A 20322-nucleotide genomic window follows, 5' to 3' on the forward strand; every position below is an offset into this window, starting at 1 on the left:
GACTGGGGGTGGGGGCACTGAGTTTACCTGGGCGTACTGTTCCAAAACTGTGGCTGCGTCGCCGTGCTTCCTCTGCTCAGCTAGCTTTCCTGCAGAGACAGTAAGCATCTGAGCACAGTCGGCTTACTAAGAACGGTATTCCCAAAACTCAAGTTGAAACGGTTTCAGGTGGTACTATTTAAATCAAAATGGTCCCCTACAAATTGGAGATTGAGCTCTACAGAGTATACATTCAAAGTGAACTGCTTTAAAATAGCATTTTCAAAAGTGTTCCCCAAGACTGCTCGAAGGATCATAAAAGGCAGGACCAAGAAACCATTCTCAGGTCAAGTACGTTTGTGAAGCACTGGGTAAGATAGAGTTAAGCGTTCTTTTGCTGAAATGCTTCATTAATATGTCTTTATTGTGTATCAAACTATATACTTTGTGAATTTCTATGAGAGAGAGAGGCAGGAATACCATGGGGTCCTATCTTAAATGGCAGTTACAATCAAAATTTAGCATGGATGTGAAAATCACATATAGTCAAAATCAGTCATGAAAAATGCTTACAAAGGCACACGTGTGGGAAACTGACCTAGCATCTCGCACTAATCCATTTCTTCCTCTAATAGGAAGAGCCTGCTGTTTCTTTGGTTGCGCACTAGAAGGGGGTAGTTGGCTTATGTCAGGGGTCTTGCAGTATCTTCAGATCTGAGACTCATTCTCAGCCCAGTTGAGATAATTACACTATGAGAGGCACACAGAACCCAGAGTTAACTAAGGGGCTGGCAGAGTCACGTCTCCCATTTCATGCTAACTCCAGGGCATATTATCACGGACAAAACCGGGAATAGTCACCTGCACTGTTTAAATAGCTATCTTTTCTTTCCTTTGGTGACTTGTGTAAACTGGCTAAGTTAAATGTACACATGAAGTGACTCCACCTTGTAACATTTCTCAAAAATCTTTGAGCACTGTCTTCTCCACCTTTTTCTGCTAAGCATCTGGGAGAACTAGGTGCACTCCATTATAAGGCATGACACACAGCAAGCTAAAAGTTGAAAAGGATGTAAGAGAAGATAACAGACACCAAGAACAGAACTAGAAAATTTAAACTACAAATAACAGCCCTCTCCGCCATGTGAGAACACAGCAAGGCAGTCATCTAAACGCAGCAAGAGAGCTTTTATCAGAAACCAACCCCGATGCCCGTTGGTTTGGGACTTGCAGCTTCCACAACTGATCCCTTCCAGGAGGCCACAGTACAGCAGATCATATTGTCTCCTTGGGTTTCTCTTGCCTGTGACAGTTTCTCAGGCTTTCCTTGTTTTTCAAGACTTTGACAGTTTGGAGGAGGACTGGTCAGCCATGTGGATGAAAGGCTCTTGGTGCTGCAGCCAGGAGTCAGTGCTGTGCCTCTGAGGTGGGAGAGCCAACTTCAGGACACTGGTCCACAAGAGACCTCCCAGCTCCACATAATATCAAACGGAGAAAATCTCCCAGAGATCTCCATCTCAACACCAAGATCCAGCTTCACTCAACGACCAGCAAGCTACAGTGCTGGACACCTATGCCAAACAACTAGCAAGACCGGAACACAACCCCACCCGTTAGCAGAGAGGCTGCCTAAAATCATAATAAGTCCACAGACACCCCAAAACACACCACCAGACATGGACCTACCTACCAGAAAGACAAGATCCAGCCTCATCCACCAGAACACAGGCACTAGTCCCCTACACCGGGAAGCCTACACAACCCACTGAACCAAATTTAGCCACTGGGGACAGACACCAAAACAACAGGAACTACGAACCTGCAGCCTGTAAAACGGAGACCCCAAACACAGTAAGATAAGCAATCTGAGAAGACAGAAAAAACAGAGCAGATGAAGGAGCAAGATAAAAATCCACCAGATGTAACAAATGAAGAGGAAATAGGCAGTCTACCTGGAAAAGAATTCAGAATAATGATAGTAAAGATGATCCAAAATCTTGGAAATAGACAAAATGCAAGAAGCATTTAACAAGGACCTAGAAGAACTAAAGATGAAACAAGTAATGATGAACAACACAATAAATGAAATTAAAAATACTCTATATGGAATCAATAACAGAATAACTAAGGCAGAAGAATGGATAAGTGACCTGGAAAAATAGTGGAAATAACTACTGCAGAGCAGAATAAAGAAAAAAGAATGAAAAGAACTGAGGACAGTCTCAGAGACCTCTGGGACAACATTAAATACACCAACATTCGAATTATAGGGGTTCCAGAAGAAGAAGAGAAAAAGAAAGGGACTGAGAAAATAATTGAAGAGATTATAGTTGAAAACCTCCCTAATATGAGAAAGGAAATAGTTAATCAAGTCCAGGAAGCACAGAGAGTCCCATACAGGAAAATCCAAGAAGAAACACGCCAAGACACATATTAATCAAACTGTCAAAATTTAAATACAAAGAAAACATACTAAAAGCAGCAAGGGAAAAGGAACAAATAACACACAAGGGAATCCCCATAAAGTTAAGAGCTGATCTTTCAGCAGAAACTCTGAAGCCAGAAGGGACTGGCAGGACATATTTAAAGTGATGAAGGTGAAAAACCTGCAACCAAGATTGCTCCACCCAGCAAGGATCTCATTCAGATTTGATGGAGAAATTAAAACCTTTACAGACAAGCAAAAGCTGAGAGAGTTCAGCACCACCACACCAGCTTTACAACAAATGCTAAAGGAACTTGTCTAGGCAAGAAACACAAGAGAAGGAAAAGACCTACAATAACAAACCCAAAACAATTAAGAAAATGGGAATAGGAACATACATATCGATAATTACCTTAAATGTTAATGGACTAAATGCTCCCACCAAAAGACACAGATTGGCTGAATGGATAGTAAAACAAGACCCATATATATGCTGTCTATGAGAGACCCACTTCAGACCTAGAGACACATACAGACTGAAAGTAAGGAGAGGAAAAAGATATTCCATGCAAATGAAAACCAAAAGAAAGCTGGAGTAGCAATTCTCATATCAGACAAAATAGACTTTAAAATAAAGACTATTAGGAGAGACAAAGAAGGACACTGCGTAATGATCAAGGGACTGATCCAAGAAGAAGATGTAACAATTGTAAATATTTATGCACCCAACATAGGAGCACCTCAATACATAAGGCAAATACTAACAGCCATAAAAGGGGAAATCGACAGTAACACATTCATAGTAGGGGACTTTAACACCCCACTTTCACCAATGGACAGATCATCCAAAATGAAAATAAATAAGGAAACACAAGCTTTAAATGATACATTAAACAAGATGGGCTTAATTGATATTTATAGGACATTCCATCCCAAAACAACAGAATACACATTTTTCTCAAGTGCTCATGGAACATTCTCCAGGATAGATCATATCTTGGGTCACAAATCAAGCCTTAGTAAATTTAAGAAAATTGAAATTGTATCAAATATCTTTTCCTACCACAACACTATGAGACTAGATATCAATTACAGGAAAGGATCTGTAAAAAATACAAACACATGGGGGCTAAACAATACACTACTTAATAACGAAGTGATCACTGAAGAAATCAAAGAGGAAATCAAAAAATACCTACAAACAAATGACAATGGAGACAGGATGACCCAAAACCTATGGGATGGAGCAAAAGCAGTTCTGAGAGGGAAGTTTATAGCAATACAATCCTACCTTAAAAAACAGGAAACATCTCGAATAAACAACCTAACTTTGCACCTAAAGCAATTACAGAAAGAAGAACAAAAAAAACCCCAAAGTTAGCAGAAGGAAAGACATCATAAAAATCAGATGAGGGGGCTTCCCTGGTGGCACAGTGGTTGAGAGTCCGCCTGCCGATGCAGGGGATATGGGTTCGTGCCCCGGTCCGGGAGGATCCCACATGCTGCGGAGCAGCTGGGCCCGTGAGCCATGGCAGCTGAGCTTGCGCGTGCGGAGCCTGTGCTCCGCAATGGGAGAGGCCACAACAGTGAGAGGCCCGCGTACAGCAAAAAAAAAAAAAAAAGAATCAGATGAGAAATAAATAAAAAAGAAATGAAGGAAATGAGAGCAAAGATCAACAAAACTAAAACCTGGTTGTTTGAGAAGATAAACAAAATTGATAAAACATTAGCCAGACTCGTCAACAAAAAAAGGGAGAAGACTCAATCCAATAGAATTAGAAGTGAAAAAGAAGAAGTAACAACTGACAATGCAGAATACAAAAGATCATGAGAGATTACTACAAGGAACTCTATGCCAATAAAATGGACAACCTGGAAGAAATGGACAAATTCTTAGAAATGCACAACCTGCCAAGACGGAATCAGGAAGAAATAGAAAATATGAACAGACCCATCACAAGCACTGAAATTGAAACTGTGATTAAAAATCTTCCAACAAACAAAAGCCCAGGACCAGATGGCTTCACAGGCAAATTCTATCAAACACTTAGAGAACAGCTAACACCTATCCTTCTCAAACTATTCCAAAATATAGCAGAGGGAGGAACACTCCCAAACTCATTCTACGATGCCACCATCACCCTGATACCAAAACCAGACAAAGATGTCATAAAGAAAGAAAACGACAGGCCAATATCGCTGATGAACATACATGCAAAAATCCTCAACAAAATACTAGCCAACAGAATGCAACAGCACATTAAAAGGATCATACACCATGATCAAGTGGGGTTTATTCCAGGAATGCAAGGATTCTTCAATATATGCAAATCAATCAACGTGATACACCATATTAACAAACTGAAGGAGAAAAAACATATGATCATCTCAATAGATGCAGAGAAAGCTTTTGACAAAATTCAACACTCATTTATGATAAAAACCCTGCAGAAAGTAGGCATAGAGGGAACTTTCCTCAACATAATAAAGGCCATATATGACAAACCCACAGCCAACATTGTCCTCAATGGTGAAAAACTGAAAGCATTTCCACTAAGATCAGGAACAAGACAAGGTTGCCCACTCTCGCCACTCTTATTCAACATAGTTCTGGAAGTTTTAGCCACAGCAATCAGAGAAAAGGAAATAAAAGGAATGCAAATCAGAAAAGAAGACGTAAAGCTGTCACTGTTTGCAGATGACATGACACTCTACATAGAGAATCCTAAAGATGCTACCAGAAAACTACTAGAGCTAATCAATGAATTTGGTAAAGTAGCAGGATACAAAATTAATGCACAGAAATCTCTGGCATTCCTACACACTAATGATGAAAAGCCTGAAAGTGAAATTAAGAAGACACTCCCATTTACCACTGCAAAAAAATAAAATAAAATATCTAGGAATAAACCTACCTAAGGAGACAAAAGATCTGTATGCAGAAAATTATAAGACACTGATGAAAGAAATTAAAGAGGATACAAATAGATGGAGAGATATACCATGTTCTTTGATTGGAAGAATCAACATTGTGAAAATGACTCTACTCCCTAGAGCAATCTAGATATTCAATGCAATCCCTATCAAACTACCACTGGCATTTTTCACAGAACTAGAACAAAAAGTTTCACAATTTGTATGCAAACACAAAAGACCCCAAATAGCCAAAGCAATCTTGAGAACGAAAAATGGAGCTGGAAGAATCAGGCTCCCTGACTTCAGACTGTACTACAAAGCTACAGTAATCAAGACAGTATGGTACTGGCACAAAAACAGAAAGATAGATGAATGGAACAGGATAGAAAGCCCAGAGATAAACCCACGCACATATGGTCACCTTATCTTGATAAAGGAGTCAAGAATATACAGTGGAGAAAAGACAGCCTCTTCAGTAAGTGGTGCTGGGAAAACTGGACAGCTACATGTAAAAGAATAAAATTAGAACACTTCCTAACACCATACACAAAAATAAAATCACGGTGGATTAAAGACCTAAATGTAAGGCCAGACAGTATCAAACTCTTAGAAGAAAACATAGGCAGAACACTCTATGACATAAATCACAGCAAGATCCTTTTTGACCCACCTCCTAGAGAAATGGAAATAAAAACAAAAATAAACAAATGGGACCTAATGAAACTTAAAAGCTTTTGCACAGCAAAGGAAACCATAAACATGACCAAAAGACAACCCTCAGAATGGGAGAAAATATTTGCAAATGAAGCAACTGACAAAGGATTAACCTCCAAGATTTACAGGCAGCTCACGCAGCTCAATAACAAAAAAACAAACAACCCAATCCAAAAATGGGCAGAAGACCTAAATAGACATTTCTCCAAAGATGATATACAGACTGCCAACAAACACATGAAAGAATGCTCAACATCATTAATCATTAGAGAAATGCAAATCAAAACTACAATGAGGTATCATTTCACACCGGTCATAATGGCCATCATCAAAAAGTCTAGAAACAATAAATGCTGGAGAGGGTGTGGAGAAAAGTGAACTCTTGCACTGTTGATGGGAATGTAGGTTGATACAGCCACTATAGAGAACAGTATGGAGGTTCCTTAAAAAACTACAAATAGAACTACCATACGACCCAGCAATCCCACTACTGTGCATATACCCTGAGAAAACCATAATTCAAAAAGAGTCATGTACCAAAATGTTCATTGCAGCTCTATTTACAATAGCCAGGACATGGAGTCAACCTAAGTGTCCATCAACAGATGAATGGATAAAGAAGATGTGGCACATATATACAATGGAATATTACTCAGCCATAATAAGAAACGAAATTGAGATATTTGTAGTGAGGTGGTTGGACCTAGAGTCTGTCATACAGACTGAAGTAAGTCAGAAAGAGAAAAACACATACCGTATGCTAACACATATATATGGAATTTAAGAAAAAAAAGGTCATGAAGAACCTAGGGGTAAGACAGGAATAAAGACACAGGCCTACTAGACAATGGACTTGAGGATATGGGGAGGGGGAAGGGTAAGCTGTGACAAAGTGAGAGAGTGGCATGGACATATATCCACTACCAAACGTAAAACAGATAGCTAGTGGGAAGCAGCTGCATAGCACAGGAAGTCAGCTTGGTGCTTTGTGACCACCTAGAGGGGTGGGAGAGGGAGGGTGGGAGGGTGGTAGACGCAAGAGGGAAGAGATATGGGAATGTGTGTATGTGTATAGCTGAATCACTGTGTTATGGAGCAGAAACTAACACACCATTGTAAAGCAATTATACTCCAATAAAGATGTTAAAAAAATATTCTTAGAAAGGTATAACCTTCCAAGACTGAACCAGGAAGGAATAGAAAATATGAACAGACCAATCACAAGGAATGAAATTGAAGCTGTGATTAAAAATCTTCCAACAAACAAAAGTCCAGGACCAGGTGGCTTCACAGGTGAATTCTATCAAACATTTAGAGAAGAGCTAACACCCATCCTTCACAAACTCTTCCAAAATATTGCAGAGGAAGGAACACTCCCAAACTCATTCTATGAGGCCACCATCACCCTGATACCAAAACCAGACAAAGGTACTACAAAAAAAGAAAATTACAGACCAATGTCATTGATGAATATAGATGCAAAAATCCTCAACAAAATACTAGGAAACAGAATCCAACAACACATTAAAAGGATCATACACCATGATCAAGTGAGATTTATCCCAGGGATGCAAGAATTCTTCAGTATATGCAAATCAATCAACGTGATACACCATATTAACAAATTAAGAATAAAAACCATATGATCATTTCAATAGATGCAGAAAAAGCTTCTGACAAAATTCAACACCCTTTTATGATATTAACTCTCCAGAAAGTGGGCATAGAGGGAACCTACCTCAACATAATACAGGTCATATACGAGAAACCCACAGCAAACATCATTCTCAATCGTGAAAAACTGAAAGCATTTCCTCTAAGAGCAGGAAAAGACAAGGATGTCCACGCTCACCACTATTATTCAACATGGTTTTGGAAGTCCTCTCCATGGCAATCAGAGAAAAAAAAAGAAATAAAAGGAATACAAACTGGAAAAGAAGAAGTAAAACTGTCACTGTTTGCAGATGCCGTGATACTATACATAGAGAATCCTAAAGATGCCACTAGAAAACTGCTAGAGCTAATCAATGAATTTGGTAAAGTAGCAGGATATGAAATTAATGCACAGAAATGTCTTGCATTCCCATACACTAATGATAAAAAATCTGAAAGTGAAATTAAGGAAACACTCCCATTTACCATTGCAACAAAAAGAGTAAAATGCCTAGGAATAAACCTACCTAGGGAGACAAAAGACCTGTATGCAGAAAACTATAAATCACTGATGAAAGAAATTAAAGATGATACCAACAGATGGAGAGATATACCATGTTCTTGGATTGGAAAAATCAATATTGTGAAAATGACTGTACTACCCAAAGCAATCTACAGATTAAATGCAATCCCTATCAAATTACCAATGGCATTTTTTACGGAACTAGAACAAAGTACCTTAAAATTTGTATGGAGACACAAAAGACCCCAAATAGCCAAAGCATTCTTGAGGTAAAAAAACGGAGCTGGAGGAATCAGACTCCCTGACTTCAGACTATACTATAAAGCTACAGTAATCAAGACATTATGGTACTGGCACAAAAACAGAAACATAGATCAACAGAACAGTATAGAAAGCCCAGAGATAAACCCACGTACATATGGTCACCTTATTTTTGATAAAGAAGGCAAGAATATGCAATGGAGAAAAGACAGCCTCTTCAATGAGTGGTGCTGGGAAAACTGGACAGCTACATGTAAAAGAATGAAATTAGAACACTCCCTAACACCATACACAAAAATAAACTCAAAATGGATTAGAGACCTAAATGTAAGACCATAGGAAAGACCAAAGGAAACCATAAGCAAGATGAAAAGACAACCCTCAGAATGGGAGAAAATATTTGCAAACAAATCAGCAAAGGATTAATCTCCAAAATATATAAACAGGTCATGCAACTCAATATTAAAAAAACAAACAATCCAATCCAAAAAAGGGCAGAAGACCTAAATAGACATTTCTCCAAAGAAGATATACAGATGGCCAAGAAGCACATGAAAAGCTGCTCAACATCACTAATTATTAGAGAAATGCAAATCAAAACTCAATGAGGTGTCACCTCACACCAGTTAGAATGGGCATCATCAGAAAATCTACAAACAACAAATGCTGGAGCGGGTGTGGAGAAAAGGGAACCCTCTTGCACTCTTGGTGGGAATGTAAATTGATACAGCCACTATGGAGAACAGTATGGAGGTTCCTTAAAAAACTAAAAATAGTATTACCATATGATCCAGCAACCCCACTACTGGGCATATACCCAGAGAAAACCATAATTCAAAAAGACACAAAAACCATAATTCAAAAAGACACTTCCCTGGTGGCACAGTGGTTGAGTCCGCCTGCCGATGCAGGGGACGCAGGTTTGTGCCCCAGTCCAGGAAGATCCCACATGCCACGGAGCAGCTAGGCCTGTAAGCCATGGCCGCTGAGCCTGTGCGTCCGGAGCCTGTGCTCCACAACAGGAGAGGGCACAACAGTGAGAGGCCCGCGTACCGGAAAAAACGTAAATAAACCGTGTACCGCAAAAAAAAAAAAAAAAAGACACATGTACCCCAATGTTCATTGCAGCACTATTTACAATAGCCAGGTCATGGAAGCAACCTAAATGCCCATCAACAGATGAATGGATAAAGAAGATGTGGTACATATATACAATGGAATATTACTCAGCCATAAAAAGGATTGAAATTGCGTCATTTGTTGAGATGTGGATGCATCTAGAGACTGTCATACAGAGTGAAGTTAAGTCAGAAAGAGAAAACCAAATATTGCATATTAACGCATATATGTGGAACCTAAAAAAATGGTACAGATGCACCGGTATGCAGGGCAGAAATTGAGACACAGATGTAGAGAACAAATGTATGGACACCAAGGGGGGAAAGCGGCGGGGGGTGAGGGGGTGAGGGGCTGATGAATTGGGCGATTGGGATTGACATGTATACACTGATGTGTATAAAACTGATGAGTAATAAGAACTTGCTGTATAAAAAAATTTTTTAAGTTTTTAAAAAAAGAAATAAATGGGAAAGATCAGCACTATTCAGGATGATCATGAGTTTGGGCTGGAGGAGGGGCAGGATGGAAACTGCCATGGTATTCCCGAGGAGGATCCAGAGACAACGCCTAGGTTTCTTGCCTGGGCAAGTTCTTCAGAAGAGGAACAGGTCAGGGCCTTTCTCCCAGATAAGAAGTTCAAGATGAGGCTAATTAGTTTGAAGATAAACCTTGAAACCAAGGACAGTGTCAGGGACTCAGGAGCCTCATCCTTCTCCAACTACAGCACAAAGCAAAATCAGGAGAGCCTCATTTCACATGTTACACACCTTGTACTGCTGCGAGTTTGGTGGATATAACTTCAGAGCTTCGTTACACAAGTTTTTATCTTTTATTAAGTTTAAGCATTCTGGGAAGTACTCTGGTCCTACAGGAATAAGATTCATACACACACAAGCTTGAGACTTGGGAAGCATAATGGATTTCATTTCTACCAATGGTCCCTACATAAAATCAACAAGGGACCTTTTTAAGACCCGCATAATTAGAGTATCCGGAGAACGGGAATGCAGGAGTGTGAGCTTTAATGAGCACCACTGCAGATTCTGAGGTATGAGAAGCACCAGTTGCAATCAGAGTTCTACTTAAAAGGAATTTTACACCACCCCTGATGAATGACCATCCAGCCCAGTGTTTGCTCAGCCTCCTTAGTAAGAATCACCTGGGGAGCTTATTAACCATACACACGCCTGAGTCCCGTCCCAGCCCAGCTGAACCAGATCCTCCAAGGAAGCCAGAAGCTGAATGCTTAACAAGCACCCCAGGTGACTCTTCCTTGTCCCCGTCTCAGCACTTAGGAAAGAGTCATAACTGCTGAAGCGTGAGGCTCCAGTACTGGTCAGGGATGGGGTGAAGCACAACACCCGGCATCATGCTCCTTCGACTCCGTATCACTGCCAATCAAAACTGTGTCAGGGCACTGCCAGTAGGCATGGCCACCAGACAAGCTGGGTTTCCTTCAGGTGTCTGCAAACACCACGAGAAGAGTGAATTATCAACCAATTTTGATTTTAAGACACTGAAGTGAATTTCGAGGATGATCACTCTTGACTCAGAAGCATCTGCTCTATCTTCTTAGCTATGGCGCTCCTCCCGTTCATTCAAAGACATTTGCTTTACCCTCAGCTTTTCAAAACATGATAAAAATAAGGTGCGCATACGTAATTGTTAACATTTTCAGGTGTGGAAATTTAAATCCGTCTGTCTAAATTAACATTTGATTGCAATTTATACCCTCCCTAGTTCCAAAGAATATTTGAAGCAGAAATAAACAGAAATAAACATACCTCTCACTTTCCGCTGCTCCTGAGCTCTCGCGACGCGCACTGGGTCTCCGGGCCGCAGGGCCGCTCGAGCCCTTTGGGTAGGGGCTGAAGCCGGGCGGACGGGCGACCAGCCCGACAACGATCCGGGAGCGAGGTAAGTAGGAAACGCTCCTAGCGGCGCCGGAGTGACGTCACGAGCCGGACGGGGCGTGGCGTGTTCTTCGCCCAGCAAAGTACAGTGAGAAGCTGCGCTCGCGACCGCCCCCTGGCCATACGTCCTACTGCGCAGCCTATTGTATCTGAGCCCCGCTTTGACGTCAGGCCCCAGAGCTCGGTAATAGGAGCCGGTGGGCGGAGCCTGCAGGGCCTGGGGAGACTCCGGCGTTCACGTGACACGTACCCCGGGCCACCGCTGGAAAGACACCTTCCACCCAGGGGAGCGGGAGGAAGCGTCCAGGCCCCAGAGGGCGCGGTTTGCAGCACCCGAGGTCGCCATGGCTACCGAGGCCGAGACCCCTGTGGCCGCCTCAGCTGCGGAGCCCGCGGTGCCGTCGCTTATGGATCGTTACTTCACTCGCAGGTACAAAGCGGGTAAGTGGAGAATGATGTCAGTCTCTTCTGGGCCCAATTTGTCCGACAGTATAGGGACTATGATGAGAGATCATAAGCCACGCGCACCTTCCCCAGCGCTTCCTCCCCACGTCAGAAGGAACTGGATCTCTCTGTTCCTCTGTAGGCCAAGGGAATGGCATTTGCAAGGACGTGGAAAACAGCAGGGTGCATTCTGGGTAGGGCGAGCGCAATGCGAGTTCACGCGGGTGGGTCGCTTGCGGGAAGATGATAGACTAAGGTGAGATCCCCGAGGGAGGCAGGAGCTGGATTGCAATCTCCTTGAGTGCCTAAAGGGATTTGAGGGGCTCAGCCCTCCAAGAGCCGATACATAAAATGATTTAAATGGTAGCGGTCTAAACTAAGGTAGAGGCATAGGGATGGAGAGGAGAGGGTGGGTTAGAATAGAGGCATTTAGCAAGCAGAATCTACAGTTTTACTTAAAGGAAGTCGCTGGTATTACACATTTGCCACTTAGAAGTAGGTATCCTGTTGTACAGCTTTGTGTACCCAGCAAATATCAGTGATGAGAGCATCGTCGGGGACCCTCCTCTAACCCAACTTGCTCCCATTCATTTAGGGATAATAGGTGTACTCATCTTTTACAATACTGAAATATTTTACAATAGCATACGTTTTATTAGCCAGACTTAGTGTAACCAACTGTCCGGTTAACCCTGGACTGAGGTGTTTTTGGGAATCCATTACTTTCAATGCTAACATCAGGACAGTCCTGGGCGAACCAGAATGAATTAAGTCTCTCTAAAATTGACCAACAAAGCATGCTACTAAATTAAATAAAGAATACATTACTAATGACTTTTGTTCTAATAGAAATGATTGTACTCAGGTGGAGCGAAGAGTTAATCATCATTTTAACATTGAATGAATGATTCCATCTGGACCAGATGTCTTTAAATACTTTATGGTCAGCCTTTAGGTATATCTTTTTGAGTAATGAAGGGATACCAGTGATGTATGTGTCCAGCCTTCATAATTAACTACGTCTATGAACCAAAGAAAGTACTACACAGTGGTAGTAAATATTGACTCAGCAGCCATCAGACTCATTCATTTTTTCTAGATGTCAAAGGAAAACCCTGTGAGGACCACTGTATACTCCAACACTGTAACTGGTAAGCAAATTGGGAATTTTAAGTTATCAAAGAAATTTTTTTCTGTCATTGTAGCCTGGTATGGTCTTGTATTGAATAAATATTCATTAAATGATTATCTTCCACTGTATTGAGATGGTATTATTTATAGTAGGAGTTTGGTTGACAAGAATGAGTCTTTCAGTGCCTAAGCTAAACAAATAAACTTGCCTACCCAAATATCCAAATGGAGGACCACACCCTCAGTCGGCTACTACCTCAAGAAACCAGCCTGTGCCTAACCACTGAAGTGGCCAAGCCCGTGGAGAGGGCTAGGGTAGAAGCACAGATGGTATCCTGTCCATACCGGCATGCCTTACTTTTCTCTCTTCCTCCTCCGTGCTGTCTAAACACCTGTGGTACGCTTCCCTTTTGGGAAAGGAAATTCAGTCCCATTTTCCCCATTTTTATTACTGCATTCTTCTCTTCAGTTAAGCTCCAATAGTAGCCAGAGGAAAATGGGGGGAAATGATAGGCTGACTAAACAAATGTCAGCTCAGCTCTTCTTGTGTCAGTAGGAATACTGTGTCATAGGAGGAAGAATCATACCAAGCAATAATACAGGATCAATTTTTGCTCCTCGTAGAATATGTGTCATCACACTGGCAGGATCCCATCCAGTTCTTCAAAGTGGAAAAGCAATTAAAGGCATTTCCTATCAAATCAGTACCAACTGTAGCAGACTTCAGAACAAAGTCTCTGGGAAATTTAAGCGGGTATGTTCCTGTATTTCTCTACTTAAATCCTCTATTGTCTTAATAATGGTAAAGCCAGCCAGTCTTAGAACCCAGTAAAGTATGCTCAGCATACTTCCCTGGCAGTTAGAGATGATTTTAAGAATACTTAAGCTCTAAAGAAATTCTCAGGCCAAAAAAATGAGGTATTTCAGAAGGTATATTATCTGTCATATTAGCTTCTGGGCCACCATCCCTGTCATCCCCAGGATGAAGGATGGAGAAGGTGGGCCTTTGAAAGAACAACACTAATACCAATAAAACAAGATATTTTGTCCCTTCCTGTTTTGTTAAGCCAGTATTTCGAATTCTATAAAATACAGATGATCAATACTTCTGTATCATATATTTTCACATGTGAACTTAAAAGTAAAATAAAGTCCTGAGGTAGTGAAAAAAAATCAATCTGGGAAAATATACAGTATTTGCTTCGTATCATTTCCCATTCCTAACTCATTGCCAATTTAATACACATCTAGCTACACCCTCTACCTCCACATAGTGTTTAGTTATAGAAAATGTTACCTGTGCCCTCTACAATTCTAGGCAAATGGACATTTTACTGTTAAAGGAGGGTATCACACCAAGGACAACTCAATACCATACTAAACTATCCTAACAAACCCCCTGGAAAGGAAAGTTTCAGTGGATGATTTAGGTCCTTCATTTACTGAGTTCATACTAAGAGTTTCTGCTAATTACCCCACTGTTCTGGAAGACCCTTGTTTATACTCCCCTTTGTAGGCCTGAAGGCCCCTAATAACCTGTTATAATTACTGATTTTTCCTCACTCAGGAAGCAAGTGGACTTTAAAAAGCATGGACCATTCTTAAAAGTCTACAAATTACAAGTAAAACAGTTAGTGCTTGTGATGTTCCTGTGATCAATCTCTGTCCAAAATAGTAACACTGTTGTTACTACTGAGGAACAGAGAGGGACCTGCATGTGGAACCCACTGTAGATAAGCTTTGATCGCATCTCAGCACTGCCCATCATTTATTCTCCCAAGGGAGGTGACCAAGAGGGGTTAAAACACTTCTTTCTGAAACAGAGCCAGTGGTAGACAAACCATCTGGGACAAATCCCCAGCCCCTCCTCCCAAAAGTGGGGAGTCACACTGACTAGTCTTTTGAAACGAAGTACCCACAGGCAGAGGAGTGAAGCTCATGCAGTAACACCTGAATGCTGTCTAATAAAGTTGTGAGTGGGAAAGAGGCCATAAAGAACAGCATCTTGACCTCAGATGTTCACTGCAGTAAAAATTCCTGGGAAAAAAGAGCAACACATGAGACATGCTTCCATCCATTTCCCATGAGCCTCCTTGTACTGGGTTGGCCAAAAATTTCGCTCCGGTTTTTCATGTTAGGGAAAATCCTGAACGAACTTTGTGGCCGACTCGATAGATATTTGTCAGAACCTCCCCAGATATATCCATACAGTGGAGTACATGAAAGTATAACCATGCCACAACATTCAAACAGACAAATGTAGTATTTGCTAGCGGGTTATAAGATAATGGGTAAGTTACTCTTATCTGCTACTTAAAACTTTTCTGTTTTCCAGATTTTCCTCAAATTGCATTTTTTTAAATTAGAAAAATATCCCTTCTCCAGAAAGTCTCAGTGATTGACCTAATAAAGAAGTTCCTTTCTCTATTAAGTTCTGATATAAAAATAAGGTAGGAATCTTAATGAAACTAACTTTATACAATATTGTGATCATTCTCTATAGTGTTGAATTTTATATTATGCTTATTGATGAGATTTTCCTACTCTTTTGAAGTCTTTACACTTGGCTATGTGCAGCTTTCTCATGCACAGTTAAATATAAAGTATAATAAGTTAAGATAAAATATATTCTTAATATGTAACTAAAGTACCTATTATCACATTTGTCTTAGTCTGCTTTTTCCCCTAGAGCCTAGGATGGTGCCTAGACCATAGAGGCATTTAGTATATAAATATTTGAATAAATGAATGGTTTTTCTGTACTTAAGTCATTTGTATTTAAAACACTAATTCCAGGAATATATCCTATTGTAACTCTGAGGGCTGCCTCACAAAGAAAAGTGAAAATGTACATCAATTAATTTTTTCTTCCCTTTTATTATCAGGGGGCACAGTTTCTAACAGAACTTGCACCTCTGTGTAAGATTTACTGCTCTGATGGAGAAGAATACACCATATCTAGGTGAGTTACTTTTTAACCACAATTTTGGAGAAACAAAGAAGATAATATTTTTCTTCAAAGCAATATTTTCTTTAAATAGCTGTGTTAGAGGACGGTTGATGGAAGTGAATGAAAACATTCTCCATAAGCCATCTATTCTTCAAGAGAAGGTAAAAGGGTCTGGGGAAGTAAGATCCCATCCACACACTTTTTACCTGATGTTTTACCATTTGACAGTATTAAATATTCTATTTCCCTTCTAGCCATCCACCGAAGGATACATTGCAGTTGTGTTGCCCAAGTTTGAAGAAAGTAAAAGCATAACAGAAGGGTTACTGACACAAAAACAGTATGAAGAAGTCGTGGTGAAACGCATCAGTGCCACAACAGCGACCTCATGAGGATTAAGATTGAGTGAAAACAACAGGGCATTCTTATCCTTACCTGGCCTACCAGTCAGTGCACTAAGGAAGAACCAGAGATGCTGAAGCATACTTCACACCGGGCCATCCGCAGGGAGGCCTGATCTTAAAACCTGACCTAGGTTTCCTTCTTTGTCTTGCATAACAAGCCTTGATTCCATTTTGTCTTCAACCGCCCAGATCTGCCTGCCCATGAACTCACTCTGTTCTTTTGCTTTTCTCTTTCTAACAACTGGCAAGCAACAGACGTTTTGTTTTTCTGATTAAAAGCCAACAAACAAAGCACGTTGAAGAAAATTTGAAAAAGACAGAAAACACAGCAAAATAAAAAAAAAAATTACCCATCATCCTGTAACCTATTAGTAAATACTAGGTTTTGATGTGATTCTGGTTGAGTATTATGTCATGGTTATTGTTTTTGCCTCAATTTTCCATCACTTTGAAGTTGAAAAACAACAACTGGCCTTTCTTACCCAATCTGCTTCAGTGTGACACGACCGAAACGTCTGGTCCCACCCCTTCTGCCCCAACTCCCCCGCTCAGGTTGCTGGGAAGAGGCAGGGTGTAGAGTGTACCTTCTCTATGTCTATGGGTTGGGCTTCAACTCTGAACAATGTAGCACTGTAACACTGGTTTCTTAATGAGGGACACATGAAGAGGCTTTGAAAGGGGCTTTGCTAACATGGAAGTATCAATATTATAATGCTGTATGAAGTAACATGTGCATTTGTGGTCTCTCAGTCTCGCACTCTAGTTACAGAGTAACCAGCGAGGAAGTTCCCGAGAGGTTCCTGGAATTTGAAGACACACATGCTTTTGAACAGAACAAAAGCTTTCACATCATTTAAACAATAAACGAAAAACTATGAATTTATGGTTTAAAATTGTATACTTGTTTACATTGAATTTCAAATAAAAGGACTTTTAAAACTTATTTTTCCTTAAGGGCTGCAACACATACATACATATAACTATATGGTTTTAAATAAAACGATTATCATTAACATGTAAATTCTTTTGGTTCTCTATCATCTTATGCTGTTGAAGTGATGTTATCCCTTTCTACCACCACTTGCATTTAAATAAGAGAATTCTCATTTGAGGTATGTAAACTCTTTTGTAAATAAATTTTTTAAAATTATTTTTGACTCACAAGGAAACTGCTTTTAACCCTAACTCTCCCCTAAGTATACCCAATGGACATGATACAGGTAGTAATTATAGAAACATCTACCTTGATGGTGCTATGAGCTGAAAGTGTAAGCACAAACCAGCAAATCCCCATTTCAGGTAGCACAAATGGTTCCCAAAGGTGTCATAAAACAAAGATACTAAAGATAGTAAAAGAATTATATATCTATTTTACATATAACATTACCTCACATCATTTTCCCTATATTTCCATTGTAATTTAAAAGAGTATTTTGGTTTCAGGGCATAAAAGTCATGTTTGATGATTTTTATAAAGGTCATAACCAAGCTGAGTGCATCCCATTTTCTCTCCAAGGCCTACAGTAAATTCAAGTTTCCTTCAATAAAATAGTGACTAGCTAACTGGTGGTTCTTCAGGATCTTGTGAACATTGACTGTGATGGCTGACCCAGATACCGATCATCAGACGAGCCTACAGAACTGCTGCCATTTGGCAACTGACATGTCCCGTTAGATTTCAAAATAAATTTCAAAGCATCGGGATACAAGCACAAAAAACAAAGTTAACTATACTACACCATAAAGACAGAACTTATAACCAGAACCTTCTATCAAAACCCACCCCACAAAAACAAAAGCTTTAAACCGTAAAACTAAAAACACTAAAGTTGTTTATTTGTTTTATAATGAACATTCCAAAGAGACATATATAAAATGTATGCTTACTCAATTTATTTTAAAAAGCTCAGTTCAATTATTCTCTGTCTTCTACCTTCTGTTCCATCAGTCACTACTCAGAAGTACAAAAACTACTTTTTAAGCCCGTAAGATAGGCTTAGGATTCCAGCTAATATTCAGGGCAGACAGGCCAGCTATGCTAGAAGGAGAACTAAAACCATCTCCTAGTGAGTTCCTCCAGGATTCCGTGGAGTAAGCTCCATGACCCTGCTTTTGGGTGGGGGAGGGACATGCATCACAACAGATTTCCTGTGCTCCGTGAAACCCTTACTAGAGAACACATGTGTGCTCCTGGCATGGATGATCTGTGACAGAGGGGACAGCAGAGGCCCAGTCATACTCAGTGGACGGAGGGATTGAAGAAGAGTCCACAGGTTTAAGGACAACCCTGCATCACCCAGACTACTTGTCTCTTCTGCTGCAAATTGGTATAGTAGATGATAAGCTTAAATTAAAAAAAATAGGAAGTTAGGGTAAAATATGCCAAAATGATCATATATTCAAAGTAGTTTCTTTGGATTAAACTGTCATTAAGACAGTAGGCATATTTGGTTTGACTTAAACATTATTCATGGCAACGTCCTATTCTAAAATCACACTGCAATTAGAAATATAGCAACTACCATGGCATTTATTAGTTGTCAGAAAGCTTCACAATTGGTTTCATGATCAGAAAATAAAGCAAGATTTCAGTTTGTTTTCTTTACAAAATTGTTCAGTTTCTGAAATATAAAGGATCATTTGCTTTCTAAAAATGTCAGCTTTGCCACATGGTGTTCCAGAGATCTGACCTCAAAAGCTTCTCAAGTTTTACCATCCACAGAATCTTTATTTGTAACTGAGACTCATCTGTTGTTTTCCATTTGAATCTGGAAAGAATTAAGAAAATTAGTTTCTGCTTTACTTTACTCTTAAAATAATTGCAAAATTAAATAGTATCTATTTTCTTTTGCACTTTCCTTTAGACTAATTTTTTAAATGTGAGTTTAAGATACACAAATTATCTTACCTTCTTAAGCAGTTTATAGCAAAGTGAGAGAAGTTGGACCAAAGTAGCCATTATGCATCTTGTCTTTGTAATACTCTTATCAACCTATAGTGACAGAAAGCAAGCAAATCAAATTCTTATAAGGAGGCCTTCAAAAGACTTTAGCATTTAGTTTGAAAATGGTAACCATTTCTTCATTATAGAAATCTAAGGGATCTCAAAGGGTATACAGATTAAGGCATCTGAGCTGACTTGATGACCTGAGGTCCCAGAACACAGAAGCAGGGATTGTTGCCCAAGTCTCATGCCAATTTCATGGAACTCCAGGAAGAACGGATGGAAAATCAACCTGTTCTATTTCAGACGGTTTAGGGGCTTCTCAAAGGGCACCAAATAGTGGCAGTGAACCCCTTTCTTTGCAACTCCTTGCACTCTTTTTTTCACTCAAACTCCCTAAAACAAACAACAGAATCCCTTCACTCTGAGGTGTCTGTGCCCGAGTTAGTCAGGTGATGATTTTGGGATTTAAGGGTAGCTGCTCTGTGCTATGGTATTAATCACGTCCAAAAAGCTAATTTACTTGGTGAACCTACTACTTCCTGGGGTCAGTTATAACTGCAGATGATAAATGGTTCTTGCAGTCAAGGCAGGAAAAATGGAAATACATGGTTCTTCTGTGGGTATTAACACTTTATTTGAAGAAAAAGGGGCTGGAAGCTAACCTAATAAAAAAAGAAGTGTCAAAGTTTCTCAAGCGCTTTCCTGAATGTCCCACCCTCCCTTTTACCTTTAGAAACACTTGATTCTGCAAAGGTGTCTTAGTTACTGCCTGGAGCTGGTGGCACAGAGGAACAAGCTTGTTTATTTCCAGGAGAAGCATAAGCTTATCATCATCTTTCAGCTGAAATGTAAATAAGGAAGTTATAACAACTCCAATGAAATTCCATCTTTTAAACCTTAAATACCTTTATACCTTAATAATATACCCTCAAAGTGGGTATTT

The 20322-nt window shown here is 40.1% G+C and overlaps 2 protein-coding genes and 1 long non-coding RNA gene across 4 annotated transcripts in view; 1 reads left to right on the plus strand and 2 right to left on the minus strand.

Annotated features, from left to right (window-relative positions):
* Nucleotides 1-10: 10 nt before the first annotated feature.
* Nucleotides 11-11485, minus strand: LOC307188752. Its single transcript, XR_013829057.1, has 3 exons — nt 11375-11485; nt 10358-10455; nt 11-89 (listed from the first exon to the last, which is right to left on the minus strand). It is a non-coding gene; the product is annotated as an uncharacterized lncRNA (long non-coding RNA).
* Nucleotides 11486-11847: 362 nt separating this feature from the next.
* On the plus strand, nt 11848-16420 carry LOC307188919 (protein Abitram-like; the record flags this gene model as incomplete). The annotated part of the gene is made up of 3 exons (XM_079926574.1): nt 11848-11944; nt 13726-13832; nt 16283-16420. The coding sequence occupies 3 exons, from the start codon at nt 11848-11850 to the stop codon at nt 16418-16420; spliced, it is 342 nt and encodes a 113-aa protein (XP_079782700.1).
* Nucleotides 16421-18224: 1804 nt separating this feature from the next.
* CTNNAL1 (catenin alpha like 1) overlaps nt 18225-20322 on the minus strand; it is a 58936-nt gene continuing 56838 nt past the window's right edge. The window contains exons 18-20 of one of the 2 annotated variants that reach the window (XM_079926001.1): nt 20107-20220; nt 19341-19424; nt 18225-19200 (exon numbers count right to left, since the gene is read on the minus strand). In XM_079926001.1, coding sequence (XP_079782127.1) covers nt 19177-19200; nt 19341-19424; nt 20107-20220 — 222 coding nt within the window. In that variant the 3' untranslated portion in view covers nt 18225-19176. The remainder of the gene's footprint in view (nt 19201-19340; nt 19425-20106; nt 20221-20322) is intronic. The other variant, XM_079926000.1, reaches the window with a different exon arrangement.

Source organism: Stenella coeruleoalba (assembly GCF_951394435.1).
Source record: "Stenella coeruleoalba genome assembly, chromosome: 7".
Lineage (NCBI taxonomy): Eukaryota > Metazoa > Chordata > Mammalia > Artiodactyla > Delphinidae > Stenella > Stenella coeruleoalba.